Source organism: Coregonus clupeaformis, chromosome 34 (assembly GCF_020615455.1).
Source record: "Coregonus clupeaformis isolate EN_2021a chromosome 34, ASM2061545v1, whole genome shotgun sequence".
In the NCBI taxonomy this organism is placed as follows: Eukaryota; Metazoa; Chordata; class Actinopteri; order Salmoniformes; family Salmonidae; genus Coregonus; species Coregonus clupeaformis.
In genome coordinates this window covers 20,823,819-20,840,041 of record NC_059225.1, presented here as the reverse complement: position 1 = coordinate 20,840,041, position 16,223 = coordinate 20,823,819, and the positions used below count along the sequence as shown (strand labels likewise).

At 46.9% G+C, this 16,223-nt stretch overlaps 1 protein-coding gene across 1 annotated transcript in view; it reads left to right on the top strand.

Annotated features, from left to right (window-relative positions):
* The window catches only part of cry-dash (cryptochrome DASH), a 64,394-nt gene that overhangs the window by 25,405 nt on the left and 22,766 nt on the right, over positions 1-16,223 (top strand). Inside the window, exons 7-11 of the mRNA XM_045210507.1 lie at positions 5,292-5,381; positions 5,652-5,731; positions 5,817-5,876; positions 6,092-6,249; positions 9,881-10,000. Of these exons, the coding sequence (XP_045066442.1) occupies positions 5,292-5,381; positions 5,652-5,731; positions 5,817-5,876; positions 6,092-6,249; positions 9,881-10,000 (508 nt within the window). The remainder of the gene's footprint in view (positions 1-5,291; positions 5,382-5,651; positions 5,732-5,816; positions 5,877-6,091; positions 6,250-9,880; positions 10,001-16,223) is intronic.

Below are 16,223 nucleotides of genomic sequence, written 5' to 3'. Positions count from 1 at the left end.
TGGTAAGTACCTGCATGGCCGGGGGAAGGGGACGGCCTGATGGGAATGGACTATTCCACTAAGTTTTCCCCTTGGTAAGTACCTGCATGGCCGGGGAAGGGGACGGCCTGATGGGAATGGACTATTCCACTAAGTTTTCCCCTTGGTAAGTACCTGCATGGCGGGGAAGGGGACGGCCTGATGGGAATGGACTATTCCACTAAGTTTTCCCCCTTGGTAAGTACCTGCATGGCCGGGGAAGGGGACGGCCTGATGGGAATGGACTATTCCACTAAGTTTTCCCCTTGGTAAGTACCTGCATGGCCGGGGGAAGGGGACGGCCTGATGGGAATGGACTATTCCACTAAGTTTTCCCCTTGGTAAGTACCTGCATGGCGGGAAGGGGACGGCCTGATGGGAATGGACTATTCCACTAAGTTTTCCCCTTGGCAAGTACCTGCATGGCCGGGGGGAAGGGGACGGCCTGATGGGAATGGACTATTCCACTAAGTTTTCCCCTTGGTAAGTACCTGCATGGCCGGGGAAGGGGACGGCCTGATGGGAATGGACTATTCCACTAAGTTTTCCCCTTGGTAAGTACCTGCATGGCCGGGGAAGGGGGACGGCCTGATGGGAATGGACTATTCCACTAAGTTTTCCCCTTGGTAAGTACCTGCATGGCCGGGGAAGGGGACGGCCTGATGGGAATGGACTATTCCACTAAGTTTTCCCCTTGGTAAGTACCTGCATGGCCGGGGAAGGGGACGGCCTGATGGGGAATGGACTATTCCACTAAGTTTTCCCCTTGGTAAGTACCTGCATGGCCGGGGGAAGGGGACGGCCTGATGGGAATGGACTATTCCACTAAGTTTTCCCCTTGGTAAGTACCTGCATGGCCGGGGGAAGGGGACGGCCTGATGGGAATGGACTATTCCACTAAGTTTTCCCCTTGGTAAGTACCTGCATGGCCGGGGGAAGGGGACGGCCTGATGGGAATGGACTATTCCACTAAGTTTTCCCTTGGTAAGTACCTGCATGGCAGGGGAAGGGGAACGGCCTGATGGGAATGGACTATTCCACTAAGTTTTCCCCTTGGTAAGTACCTGCATGGCCGGGGAAGGGGACGGCCTGATGGGAATGGACTATTCCACTAAGTTTTCCCCTTGGTAAGTACCTGCATGGCCGGGGAAGGGGACGGCCTGATGGGAATGGACTATTCCACTAAGTTTTCCCCTTGGTAAGTACCTGCATGGCCGGGGAAGGGGACGGCCTGATGGGAATGGACTATTCCACTAAGTTTTCCCCTTGGTAAGTACCTGCATGGCGGGGAAGGGGACGGCCTGATGGGAATGGACTATTCCACTAAGTTTTCCCCTTGGTAAGTACCTGCATGGCCGGGGGAAGGGGACGGCCTGATGGGAATGGACTATTCCACTAAGTTTTCCCCTTGGTAAGTACCTGCATGGCCGGGGGAAGGGGACGGCCTGATGGGAATGGACTATTCCACTAAGTTTTCCCCTTGGTAAGTACCTGCATGGCCGGGGGAAGGGGACTGCAGCACCCCCTGAAAAATCAGAATATATATATATATATATATTAGTAGCAGTCAAAAGTTTGGACACACCTACTCATTCAAGGGTTTTTCTTTATTTTTACTATTTTCTACATTGTAGAATAATAGTGAAGACTTCAAAACTATGAAATAACACATATGGAATCATGTTGTAACCAAATAAAGTGTTAAACAAATCAAATCAAAATATATTTTAGATTATTCAAAGAAGCCACCCTTTGCCTTGATGACAGCTTTGCACACTCTTGGCATTCTCTCAACCAGCTTCACCTGGAATGCTTTCCCAACAGTCTTGAAGGAGTTCCCACATATGCTGAGCACTTGTTGGCTGCTTTTCCTTCACTCTGCGGTCCAACTCATTCCAAACCATCTCAATTGGGTTGAGGTCAGGGGATTGTGGAGGCCAGGTCATCAGATGCAGCACTCCATCACTCTCCTTCTTGGTCAAATAGCCCTTACACAGCCTGGAGGTGTGTTGGGTCATTGTCCTGTTGAAAAACAAATGATAGTCCCACTAAGCCCAAACCAGATGGGATGGCGTATCGCTGCAGAATGCTGTGGTAGCCATGCTGGTTAAGTGTGCCTTGAATTCTTAATAAATCACCGACAGTGTCACCAGCAAAGCACCATCACACCTCCTCCTCCATGCTTCACGGTGGGAACCACACATGCGGATATCATTCGTTCACCTACTCAGCGTCTCAAAAGACAGGGGTTGGAACCAAAAATCTCAAATTTGGACTCATCAGAGTTATGTCATTATGGGGTATTGTGTGTACATTTGCTGAGGATTTGTATTAATTTAATCAATTTTAGAATAAGGCTGTAACGTAACAAAATGTGGGAAAAGTCAAGGGGTCTGAATACTTTCACAAACGTAATGCGATGGGCCTTTACTAGTATTATTTGAGATTCTTCAAATAGCCACCCTTTGCCTTGATGACAGTTTTGCACAATCTTGGCATTCTCTCAACCAGCTTCATGAGGTAATCACCTGGAAAGCATTTAAATTAACAGGTATGCCTTGTTAAAAGGTAATTTGTGGAATCTATTTCCTTCTTAATGCGTTGAGCCAATCAGTTGTGTTGTGACAAGGTAGGGGTGGTATACAGAAGATAGCCCTATTTGGTAAAACACCAAGTCCATATTATGGCAAGAGCAGCTCAAATAAACAAAGAGAAACAACAGTCCATCATTACTTCAAGACATGAAGGTCAGTCAATCCAGAAAATGTCAAGAACTTTGAAAGTATCTTCAAGTGCAGTCACAAAAACCATCAAGCGCTGTGATGAAACTGGCTCTCATGAGGACCGCCACAGGAAAGGAAGACCCAGAGTTACCTCTGCTGCAGAGGATAAGTTCATTAGAGTTAACTGCACCTCAGATTGTAGCCCAAATAAATGCTTCACAGAGTTCAAGTAACAGACACATCTCAACATCAACTGTTCAGAGGAGACTGCGTGAATCAGGCATTCAAGGTCGAATTGCTGCAAAGAAACCACTACTAAAGGCCACCAATAAGAAGAAGAGACTTGCTTGGGCCAAGAAACACGAGCAATGGACATTCGACCGATGGAAATCTGTCCTTTGGTCTGATGAGTCCAAATTTAAGATATTTGGTTCCAACCGCTGTGTCATTGTGAGACGCAGAGTAGGTGAATGGATGATCTCCGCATGTGTGGTTCCCACCGTGAAGCATGGAGGAGGAGGTGTGACGTTGTGGGGGTGCTTTGCTGGTGACACTGTCAGTGATTTATTTCGAATTCAAGGCACACTTAACCAGCATCCCATCTGGTTTGCGCTTGGTGGGACTATCATTTGTTTTTTAACAGGACAATGACCCAACACACCTCCAGGCTGTGTAAGAGCTATTTGACCAAGAAGGAGAGTGATGGAGTGCTGCATCAGATGACCTGGCCTCCACAATCACCCGACCTCAACCCAATTGAGATGGTTTGGGATGAGTTGGACCGCAGAGTGAAGATTAACTGTTTTGCACAGATAATTATCAGACTCAAGTTAGAAATGTTGGGAAACACTCAAATACATGTAGTTTTACATTTTTTCACAAAAGTAGTGCACTGGGCCTTTACTAGTCCTGTATTAGCAGACCAATATAGATGTCTTCAGCGCTGGCCCCCCAAAAAATATCTACATCCCAAAATAATCGCAGCCCCCGCTCCCCCAAACTACTTCCCGCGGCTATGAGTAGCAGTCTGTATAATGGCAGTCCCTAAGCTGTTAGTTAGCAGTCTGTATAATGGCAGTCCCTAAGCTGTTAGTTAGCAGTCTGTATAATGGCAGTCCCTAAGCTGTTAGTTAGCAGTCTGTATAATGGCAGTCCCTAAGCTGTTAGTTAGCAGTCTGTATAATGGCAGTCCCTAAGCTGTTAGTTAGCAGTCTGTATAATGGCAGTCCCTAAGCTGTTAGTTAGCAGTCTGTATAATGGCTATAGACTGTATCTATAACTGTGTTCTACAGGTTGGCTATAGACTGTATCTATAACTGTGTTCTACAGGTTGGCTATAGACTGTATCTATAACTGTGTTCTACAGGTTGGCTATAGACTGTATCTATAACTGTGTTCTACAGGTTGGCTATAGACTGTATCTATAACTGTGTTCTACAGGTTGGCTATAGACTGTATCTATAACTGTGTTCTACAGGTTGGCTATAGACTGTATCTATAACTGTGTTCTACAGGTTGGCTATAGGCTGTATCTATAACTGTGTTCTACAGGTTGGCTATAGACTGTATCTATAACTGTGTTCTACAGGTTGGCTATAGACTGTATCTATAACTGTGTTCTACAGGTTGGCTATAGACTGTATCTATAACTGTGTTCTACAGGTTGGCTATAGACTGTATCTATAACTGTGTTCTACAGGTTGGCTATAGACTGTATCTATAACTGTGTTCTACAGGTTGGCTATAGACTGTATCTATAACTGTGTTCTACAGGTTGGCTATAGACTGTATCTATAACTGTGTTCTACAGGTTGGCTATAGACTGTATCTATAACTGTGTTCTACAGGTTGGCTATAGACTGTATCTATAACTGTGTTCTACAGGTTGGCTATAGACTGTATCTATAACTGTGTTCTACAGGTTGGCTATAGACTGTATCTATAACTGTGTTCTACAGGTTGGCTATAGACTGTATCTATAACTGTGTTCTACAGGTTGGCTATAGACTGTATCTATAACTGTGTTCTACAGGTTGGCTATAGACTGTATCTATGACTGTGTTCTACAGGTTGGCTATAGACTGTATCTATAACTGTGTTCTACAGGTTGGCTATAGACTGTATCTATAACTGTGTTCTACAGGTTGGCTATAGGCTGTATCTATAACTGTGTTCTACAGGTTGGCTATAGGCTGTATCTATAACTGTGTTCTACAGGTTGGCTATAGGCTGTATCTATAACTGTGTTCTACAGGTTGGCTATAGACTGTATCTATAACTGTGTTCTACAGGTTGGCTATAGACTGTATCTATAACTGTGTTCTACAGGTTGGCTATAGACTGTATATATAACTGTGTTCTACAGGTTGGCTATAGGCTGTATCTATAACTGTGTTCTACAGGTTGGCTATAGACTGTATCTATAACTGTGTTCTACAGGTTGGCTATAGACTGTATCTATAACTGTGTTCTACATGTTGGCTATAGACTGTATCTATAACTGTGTTCTACAGGTTGGCTATAGACTGTATCTATAACTGTGTTCTACAGGTTGGCTATAGGCTGTATCTCCCCGAGGTATATCTACCAACAGATCAAGAAATATGAGAGTGAACGAACAGCCAATCAGAGCACATACTGGTGAGTTCCTTCCTGCTAATACAGCCAATCAGAGCACATACTGGTGAGTTCCATCCTGCTACCTCATATCCTGTTGTGATCAGGATCATGATGAGATCAGTCACTGAATCCATGTTTATCTCCTGTGGTGTAGCTGTGATGAGCCAGGCTAGCTGGGTAGGAGATGCACCTTTAATGTACTTAGTTCAGGTAACTGAATAAATGATGAATTGAATGGAAGAAGTGATGTGGTTTTATTAAGCATGGCTGACTGTACATGTCTTCCAACAGGGTGGTGTTTGAGCTGCTCTGGAGAGACTATTTCAAGTTTGTAGGAGCCAAATACGGAGACAGACTGTTTGACATCAAAGGTGAAGTTGGAAAGCCAGTTTCATATGTTATCTTCATATAAAGATTATTGCACATTATCTCATGGTTGTTATATGTTCTCACCAGGCCTTCAGGACAAGTCCATCCCTTGGAAGAAGGACATGAATCTGTTCAATGCATGGAAAGGTTAGGGAGAAATCAGTACAAATCTGTAGTCTTTACAATACCACTCTGATGTACGAGGTGACTACACAGAGCTGCATAAGGCACGTATAGAGAACTGAAAGTCTATTGGATGCACGGTGGTAAATATACGATGGAGTGGATACCGTAACAGTATTCTAACTAATATCTCTCATACTACTGGGTTGTTGTAACTCCTCTGTCTCATGTTACTCTAGAGGGTCGTACCGGGGTGCCGTTCGTTGATGCCAACATGCGAGAGCTGGCGCTGACGGGGTTCATGTCTAACAGGGGGCGCCAGAACGTAGCCAGCTTCCTCACCAAGGACCTGGGACTGGACTGGAGGATGGGGGCTGAGTGGTTCCAATACCTGTTGGTGAGGCTCCTGGTCAGGGTTAGGACCTGGGTCAGGGTTAGGTCCGGGTCAGGGTTAGGACCTGGGTCAGGGTTAGGACCTGGGTCAGGGTTAGGACCTGGGTCAGGGTTAGGACCTGGGTCAGGGTTAGGACCTGGGTCAGGGTTAGGACCTGGGTCAGGGTTAGGACCGGGTCAGGGTTAGGACCGGGTCAGGGTTAGGACCTGGGTCAGGGTTAGGACCGGGTCAGGGTTAGGACCTGGGTCAGGGTTAGGACCTGGGTCAGGGTTAGGACCGGGGTCAGGGTTAGGACCTGGGTCAGGGTTAGGACCGGGGTCAGGGTTAGGACCTGGGTCAGGGTTAGGACCTGGGTCAGGGTTAGGACCTGGGTCAGGGTTAGGACCTGGGTCAGGGTTAGGACCGGGTCAGGGTTAGGACCGGGTCAGGGTTAGGGTCAGGGTTAGGACCGGGGTCAGGGTTAGGACCGGGGTCAGGGTTAGGACCGGGTCAGGACCTGGGTCAGGGTTAGGACCTGGGTCAGGGTTAGGACCTGGGTCAGGGTTAGGACCTGGGTCAGGGTTAGGACCGGGGTCAGGGTTAGGACCGGGGTCAGGGTTAGGTCAGGGTTAGGGTTAGGGTCAGGGTCAGGGTTAGGACCTGGGTCAGGGTTAGGACCGGGTCAGGGTTAGGACCGGGTCAGGGTTAGGACCGGGTCAGGGTTAGGGTCAGGGTTAGGACCGGGGTCAGGGTTAGGACCGGGGTCAGGGTTAGGACCGGGTCAGGACCTGGGTCAGGGTTAGGACCTGGGTCAGGGTTAGGACCGGGTCAGGGTTAGGACCGGGTCAGGGTTAGGACCGGGTCAGGGTTAGGACCTGGGTCAGGGTTAGGACCTGGGTCAGGGTTAGGACCGGGTCAGGGTTAGGACCGGGTCAGGGTTAGGACCGGGTCAGGGTTAGGACCGGGGTCAGGGTTAGGACCGGGGTCAGGGTTAGGACCGGGGTCAGGGTTAGGACCGGGTCAGGACCTGGGTCAGGGTTAGGACCTGGGTCAGGGTTAGGACCGGGTCAGGGTTAGGACCGGGTCATGGTTAGGACCGGGTCATGGTTAGGACCGGGTCAGGGTTAGGACCGGGTCAGGGTTAGGACCTGGGTCAGGGTTAGGACCGGGTCAGGGTTAGGACCGGGTCAGGGTTAGGGTCAGGGTTAGGACCGGGGTCAGGGTTAGGACCGGGTCAGGGTTAGGGTTAGGACCGGGTCAGGGTTAGGGTCAGGGTTAGGACCGGGTCAGGGTTAGGACCTGGGTCAGGGTTAGGACCTGGGTCAGGGTTAGGACCTGGGTCAGGGTTAGGACCTGGGTCAGGGTTAGGACCGGGTCAGGGTTAGGACCGGGTCAGGGTTAGGACCGGGTCAGGGTTAGGACCGGGTCAGGGTTAGGACCGGGTCAGGGTTAGGACCTGGGTCAGGGTTAGGACCGGGTCATGGTTAGGACCTGGGTCAGGGTTAGGACCGGGTCATGGTTAGGACCGGGTCAGGGTTAGGACCGGGTCAGGGTTAGGACCTGGGTCAGGGTTAGGACCGGGTCAGGGTTAGGACCGGGTCAGGGTTAGGACCTGGGTCAGGGTTAGGACCTGGGTCAGGGTTAGGACCGGGTCAGGGTTAGGACCGGGTCAGGGTTAGGACCTAGGGCTGGACTGGAGGATGGGGCAGAGTGGTTCCACTATTTACTGGTGAGGCTGGGGCCCAAGCCTAAATCAACCCCTAGCCCCTGATCCCTAGCCCCTACCCTTGATCCCTAGTCACTCTAGGCACAGGATAGGACAGGTGTATCCAAGGTGGTGGGAACTCAACCCAGCCTATGATAGGGAAACGTGGAACTAAAATCATAACGCTTTATTTAGATAAATACAGTGGGGGGAAAAAAGTATTTAGTCAGCCACCAATTGTGCAAGTTCTCCCACTTAAAAAGATGAGAGAGGCCTGTAATTTACATCATAGGTACACGTCAACTATGACAGACAAAATGAGAAAAAAATATCCAGAAAATCACATTGTAGGATTTTTTATGAATTTATTTGCAAATTATGGTGGAAAATAAGTATTTGGTCAATAACAAAAGTTTCTCAATACTTTGTTATATACCCTTTGTTGGCAATGACACAGGTCAAACGTTTTCTGTAAGTCTTCACAAGGTTTTCACACAATGTTGCTGGTATTTTGGCTCATTCCTCCATGCAGATCTCCTCTAGAGCAGTGATGTTTTGGGGCTGTTGCTGGGCAACACGGACTTTCAATTCCCTCCAAAGGTTTTCTATGGGGTTGAGATCTGGAGACTGGCTAAGCCACTCCAGGACCTTGAAATGCTTCTTACGAAGCCACTCCTTCGTTGCCCGGGCGGTGTGTTTGGGATCATTGTCATGCTGAAAGACCCAGCCACGTTTCATCTTCAATGCCCTTGCTGATGGAAGGAGGTTTTCACTAAAAATCTCACATACATGGCTCCATTCATTCTTTCCTTTACACGGATCAGTCGTCCTGGTCCCTTTGCAGAAAAACAGCCCCAAAGCATGATGTTTCCACCCCCATGCTTCACAGTAGGTATGGTGTTCTTTGGATTCAACTCAGCATTCTTTGTCCTCCAAACACGACGAGTTGAGTTTTTACCAAAAAGTTATATTTTGGTTTCATCTGACCATATGACATTCTCCCAATCCTCTTCTGGATCATCCAAATGCACTCTAGCAAATTTCAGACGGGCCTGGACATGTACTGGCTTAAGCAGGGGGGACACGTCTGGCAGTGCAGGATTTGAGTCCCTGGCGGCGTAGTGTGTTACTGATGGTAGGCTTTGTTACTTTGGTCCCAGCTCTCTGCAGGTCATTCACTAGGTCCCCCCGTGTGGTTCTGGGATTTTTGCTCACCGTTCTTGTGATCATTTTGACCCCACGGGGTGAGATCTTACGTGGAGCCCCCAGATCGAGGGAGATTATCAGTGGTCTTGTATGTCTTCCATTTCCTAATAATTGCTCCCACAGTTGATTTCTTCAAACCAAGCTGCTTACCTATTGCAGATTCAGTCTTCCCAGCCTGGTGCAGGTCGACAATTTTGTTTCTGGTGTCCTTTGACAGCTCTTTGGTCTTGGCCATAGTGGAGTTTGGAGTGTGACTGTTTGAGGTTGTGGACAGGTGTCTTTTATACTGATAACAAGTTCAAACAGGTGCCATTAATACAGGTAACGAGTGGAGGACAGAGGAGCCTCTTAAAGAAGAAGTTACAGGTCTGTGAGAGTCAGAAATCTTGCTTGTTTGTAGGTGACCAAATACTTATTTTCCACCATAATTTGCAAATAGATTCATTAAAAATCATATAATGTGATTTTCTGGATTTATTTTTCTCATTTTGTCTGTCATAGTTGACGTGTACCTATGATGAAAATTACAGGCCTCATCTTTTTAAGTGGGAGAACTTGCACAATTGGTGGCTGACTAAATACTTTTTTCCCCCACTGTATATGACTGTGGGCATACCTATTGAATGGTTTCAGTTCTACACCAGGCTGGTTAGGAGCTAGGAGACCAGTAGTGGACAGTTTTATAACCTGAGGTCATTGTTTTCGGTCTGATCAGATCAATCAGTTTCATCTCTCTGCTTCCAGGTGGACCATGACGTGAGCAGTAACTATGGCAACTGGCTGTACAGCGCGGGGATAGGAAATGACCCGAGAGAAAACAGGAAGTTCAACATGATCAAACAAGGACTCGACTACGACAACAACGTATGTTTCAGTCTGACCAATAACACTGTAGAACTACCGCAGCTTTACCTGAACACTGGCATGTCAGAATAGATCATTTACCTGAAGGTGAAAGGCCTGCAACACTGGCATGTCAGAATAGATCATCCAGTCACCAAAGCTAGTTGCTTCATAACTAGTTATCTGATGTAATGAGGTCTGCTTCCTTGGGGTTAACACGTAGGAGGAGGAACACGCTATAGCAAGTAACCATACAATTACCCAGAAAGCTTCTGCTATGACAACTGAGATACTGGGTTTGTAATAGGTGATTTTCTCCTCTTCAGGGGGACTATGTTAGACACTGGGTTTGTAATAGGTGATTGTCTCCTCTTCAGGGGGACTATGTTAGACACTGGGTTTGTAATAGGTGATTTTCTCCTCTTCAGGGGGACTATGTTAGACACTGGGTTTGTAATAGGTGATTACTCCTCTTCAGGGGGACTATGTTAGACACTGGGTTTGTAATAGGTGATTGTCTCCTCTTCAGGGGGACTATGTTAGATACTGGGTCTGTAATAGGTGATTGTCTCCTCTTCAGGGGGACTATGTTAGACACTGGGTTTGTAATAGGTGATTGTCTCCTCTTCAGGGGGACTATGTTAGACACTGGGTTTGTAATAGGTGATTGTCTCCTCTTCAGGGGGACTATGTTAGACACTGGGTTTGTAATAGGTGATTGTCTCCTCTTCAGGGGGACTATGTTAGACACTGGGTCTGTAATAGGTGATTGTCTCCTCTTCAGGGGACTATGTTAGACACTGGGTTTGTAATAGGTGATTGTCTCCTCTTCAGGGGGACTATGTTAGACACTGGGTTTGTAATAGGTGATTGTCTCCTCTTCAGGGGGACTATGTTAGACACTGGGTCTGTAATAGGTGATTGTCTCCTCTTCAGGGGGACTATGTTAGACACTGGGTCTGTAATAGGTGATTGTCTCCTCTTCAGGGGGACTATGTTAGACACTGGGTCTGTAATAGGTGATTGTCTCCTCTTCGGGGGACTATGTTAGACACTGGGTCTGTAATAGGTGATTGTCTCCTCTTCAGGGGGACTATGTTAGACACTGGGTCTGTAATAGGTGATTGTCTCCTCTTCAGGGGGACTATGTTAGACACTGGGTTTGTAATAGGTGATTGTCTCCTCTTCAGGGGGACTATGTTAGACACTGGGTTTGTAATAGGTGATTGTATCTCCTCTTCAGGGGGACTATGTTAGACACTGGGTTTGTAATAGGTGATTGTCTCCTCTTCAGGGGGACTATGTTAGACACTGGGTCTGTAATAGGTGATTGTCTCCTCTTCAGGGGGACTATGTTAGACACTGGGTTTGTAATAGGTGATTGTCTCCTCTTCAGGGGGACTATGTTAGATACTGGGTTTGTAATAGGTGATTGTCTCCTCTTCAGGGGGACTATGTTAGACACTGGGTTTGTAATAGGTGATTGTCTCCTCTTCAGGGGGACTATGTTAGATACTGGGTTTGTAATAGGTGATTGTCTCCTCTTCAGGGGGACTATGTTAGACACTGGGTTTGTAATAGGTGATTGTCTCCTCTTCAGGGGGACTATGTTAGACACTGGGTCTGTAATAGGTGATTGTCTCCTCTTCAGAGGGACTATGTTAGACACTGGGTCTGTAATAGGTGATTGTCTCCTCTTCAGGGGGACTATGTTAGACACTGGGTTTGTAATAGGTGATTGTCTCCTCTTCAGGGGGACTATGTTAGACACTGGGTTTGTAATAGGTGATTGTCTCCTCTTCAGGGGGACTATGTTAGACACTGGGTCTGTAATAGGTGATTGTCTCCTCTTCAGGGGGACTATGTTAGACACTGGGTTTGTAATAGGTGATTGTCTCCTCTTCAGGGGGACTATGTTTAACACTGGGTCTGTAATAGGTGATTGTGTCTCCTCTTCAGGGGACTATGTTAGACACTGGGTCTGTAATAGGTGATTGTCTCTTCTTCAGGGGGACTATGTTAGACACTGGGTCTGTAATAGGTGATTGTCTCCTCTTCAGGGGGACTATGTTAGACACTGGGTTTGTAATAGGTGATTGTCTCCTCTTCAGGGGGACTATGTTAGACACTGGGTCTGTAATAGGTGATTGTCTCCTCTTCAGGGGGACTATGTTAGACACTGGGTTTGTAATAGGTGATTGTCTCTCCTCTTCAGGGGGACTATGTTAGACACTGGGTTTGTAATAGGTGATTGTCTCCTCTTCAGGGGGACTATGTTAGACACTGGGTTTGTAATAGGTGATTGTCTCCTCTTCAGGGGGACTATGTTAGACACTGGGTTTGTAATAGGTGATTGTCTCCTCTTCAGGGGGACTATGTTAGACACTGGGTTTGTAATAGGTGATTGTCTCCTCTTCAGGGGACTATGTTAGACACTGGGTTTGTAATAGGTGATTGTCTCCTCTTCAGGGGGACTATGTTAGACACTGGGTTTGTAATAGGTGATTGTCTCCTCTTCAGGGGGACTATGTTAGACACTGGGTTTGTAATAGGTGATTGTCTCCTCTTCAGGGGGACTATGTTAGACACTGGGTTTGTAATAGGTGATTGTCTCCTCATCAGGGGGACTATGTTAGACACTGGGACTATGTTAGACACTGGGTTTGTAATAGGTGATTGTCTCCTCTTCAGGGGGACTATGTTAGATACTGGGTCTGTAATAGGTGATTGTCTCCTCTTCAGGGGGACTATGTTAGATACTGGGTCTGTAATAGGTGATTGTCTCCTCTTCAGGGGGACTATGTTAGACACTGGGTTTGTAATACGTGATTGTCTCCTCTTCAGGGGGACTATGTTAGACACTGGGTTTGTAATAGGTGATTGTCTCCTCTTCAGGGGGACTATGTTAGACACTGGGTTTGTAATAGGTGATTGTCTCCTCTTCAGGGGACTATATTAGACACTGGGTTTGTAATAGGTGATTGTCTCCTCTTCAGGGGGACTATGTTAGACACTGGGACTATGTTAGACACTGGGTTTGTAATAGGTGATTGTCTCCTCTTCAGGGGGACTATGTTGAGACACTGGGTCTGTAATAGGTGATTGTCTCCTCTTCAGGGGGACTATGTTAGACACTGGGTTTGTAATACGTGATTGTCTCCTCTTCAGGGGGACTATGTTAGACACTGGGTTTGTAATAGGTGATTCTCTCCTCTTCAGGGGGACTATGTTAGACACTGGGTTTGTAATAGGTGATTGTCTCCTCTTCAGGGGGACTATGTTAGACACTGGGTTTGTAATAGGTGATTGTCTCTCCTCTTCAGGGGGACTATGTTAGACACTGGGTTTGTAATAGGTGATTGTCTCCTCTTCAGGGGGACTATGTTAGACACTGGGTCTGTAATAGGTGATTGTCTCCTCTTCAGGGGGACTATGTTAGACACTGGGTTTTGTCTCCTCTTCAGGGGGACTATGTTAGACACTGGGTTTTGTCTCCTCTTCAGGGGGACTATGTTAGACACTGGGTTTGTAATAGGTGATTGTCTCCTCTTCAGGGGGACTATGTTAGACACTGGGTCTGTAATAGGTGATTGTCTCCTCTTCAGGGGGACTATGTTAGACACTGGGTCTGTAATAGGTGATTGTCTCCTCTTCAGGGGGACTATGTTAGACACTGGGTTTGTAATAGGTGATTGTCTCCTCTTCAGGGGGACTATGTTAGACACTGGGTTTGTAATAGGTGATTGTCTCCTCTTCAGGGGGACTATGTTAGACACTGGGTTTGAAATACGTGATTGTCTCCTCTTCAGGGGGACTATGTTAGACACTGGGTTTGTAATAGGTGATTGTCTCCTCTTCAGGGGGACTATGTTAGACACTGGGTTTGTAATAGGTGATTGTCTCCTCTTCAGGGGACTATGTTAGACACTGGGACTATGTTAGACACTGGGTTTGTAATAGGTGATTGTCTCCTCTTCAGGGGGACTATGTTAGATACTGGGTCTGTAATAGGTGATTGTCTCCTCTTCAGGGGGACTATGTTAGATACTGGGTCTGTAATAGGTGATTGTCTCCTCTTCAGGGGGACTATGTTAGACACTGGGTTTGTAATAGGTGATTGTCTCCTCTTCAGGGGGACTATGTTAGACACTGGGTCTGTAATAGGTGATTGTCTCCTCTTCAGGGGACTATGTTAGATACTGGGTCTGTAATAGGTGATTGTCTCCTCTTCAGGGGGACTATGTTAGATACTGGGTCTGTAATAGGTGATTGTCTCCTCTTCAGGGGGACTATGTTAGACACTGGGTTTGTAATACGTGATTGTCTCTCCTCTTCAGGGGGACTATGTTAGACACTGGGTTTGTAATAGGTGATTGTCTCCTCTTCAGGGGGACTATGTTAGACACTGGGTTTGTAATAGGTGATTGTCTCCTCTTCAGGGGGACTATGTTAGACACTGGGTTTGTAATAGGTGATTGTCTCCTCTTCAGGGGGACTATGTTAGACACTGGGACTATGTTAGACACTGGGTTTGTAATAGGTGATTGTCTCCTCTTCAGGGGGACTATGTTAGACACTGGGTCTGTAATAGGTGATTGTCTCCTCTTCAGGGGGACTATGTTAGACACTGGGTCTGTAATAGGTGATTGTCTCCTCTTCAGGGGGACTATGTTAGACACTGGGTCTGTAATAGGTGATTGTCTCCTCTTCAGGGGGACTATGTTAGACACTGGGTTTGTAATAGGTGATTGTCTCCTCTTCAGGGGGACTATGTTAGACACTGGGTCTGTAATAGGTGATTGTCTCCTCTTCAGGGGGACTATGTTAGATACTGGGTCTGTAATAGGTGATTGTCTCCTCTTCAGGGGGACTATGTTAGATACTGGGTTTGTAATAGGTGATTGCCTCCTCTTCAGGGGGACTATGTTAGACACTGGGTCTGTAATAGGTGATTGTCTCCTCTTCAGGGGGACTATGTTAGACACTGGGTCTGTAATAGGTGATTGTCTCCTCTTCAGGGGGACTATGTTAGACACTGGGTTTGTAATAGGTGATTGTCTCCTCTTCAGGGGGACTATGTTAGACACTGGGTTTGTAATAGGTGATTGTCTCCTCTTCAGGGGGACTATGTTAGACACTGGGTTTGTAATAGGTGATTGTCTCCTCTTCAGGGGGACTATGTTAGACACTGGGTTTTGTCTCCTCTTCAGGGGGACTATGTTAGATTCTGGGTTTGTAATAGGTGATTGTCTCTCCTCTTCAGGGTGACTATGTTAGACACTGGGTTTGTAATAGGTGATTGTCTCTCCTCTTCAGGGGGACTATGTTAGACACTGGGTCTGTAATAGGTGATTGTCTCCTCTTCAGGGGGACTATGTTAGACACTGGGTTTGTAATAGGTGATTGTCTCCTCTTCAGGGGGACTATGTTAGACACTGGGTTTGTAATAGGTGATTGTCTCCTCTTCAGGGGGACTATGTTAGACACTGGGTTTTGTCTCCTCTTCAGGGGGACTATGTTAGATTCTGGGTTTGTAATAGGTGATAGTCCCCCTGAAGAGGAGAGACAATCACCTATTACAAACCCAGAATCTAACATAGTCCCCCCTGAAGAGACAAACTAGTGTCTAACATAGTCCCCTGAAGAGACAGTCACCCTAGACAGTGTCTACACCCCCTTCAGAGAGGGACAATGTTAGACACTGGGTTTGTAATAGGTGATTGTCTCTCCTCTTCAGGGGGACTATGTTAGACACTGGGTTTGTAATAGGTGATTGTCTCCTCTTCAGGGGGACTATGTTAGACACTGGGTCTGTAATAGGTGATTGTCTCCTCTTCAGGGGGACTATGTTAGACACTGGGTCTGTAATAGGTGATTGTCTCTCCTCTTCAGGGGGACTATGTTAGACACTGGGTCTGTAATAGGTGATTGTCTCCTCTTCAGGGGGACTATGTTAGACACTGGGTTTGTAATAGGTGATTGGCTCCTCTTCAGGGGGACTATGTTAGACACTGGGTCTGTAATAGGTGATTGTCTCCTCTTCAGGGGGACTATGTTAGACACTGGGTTTGTAATAGGTGATTGTCTCCTCTTCAGGGGGACTATGTTAGACACTGGGTTTGTAATAGGTGATTGTCTCCTCTTCAGGGGGACTATGTTAGACACTGGGTTTGTAATAGGTGATTGTCTCCTCTTCAGGGGGACTATGTTAGACACTGGGTTTGTAATAGGTGATTGTCTCTCC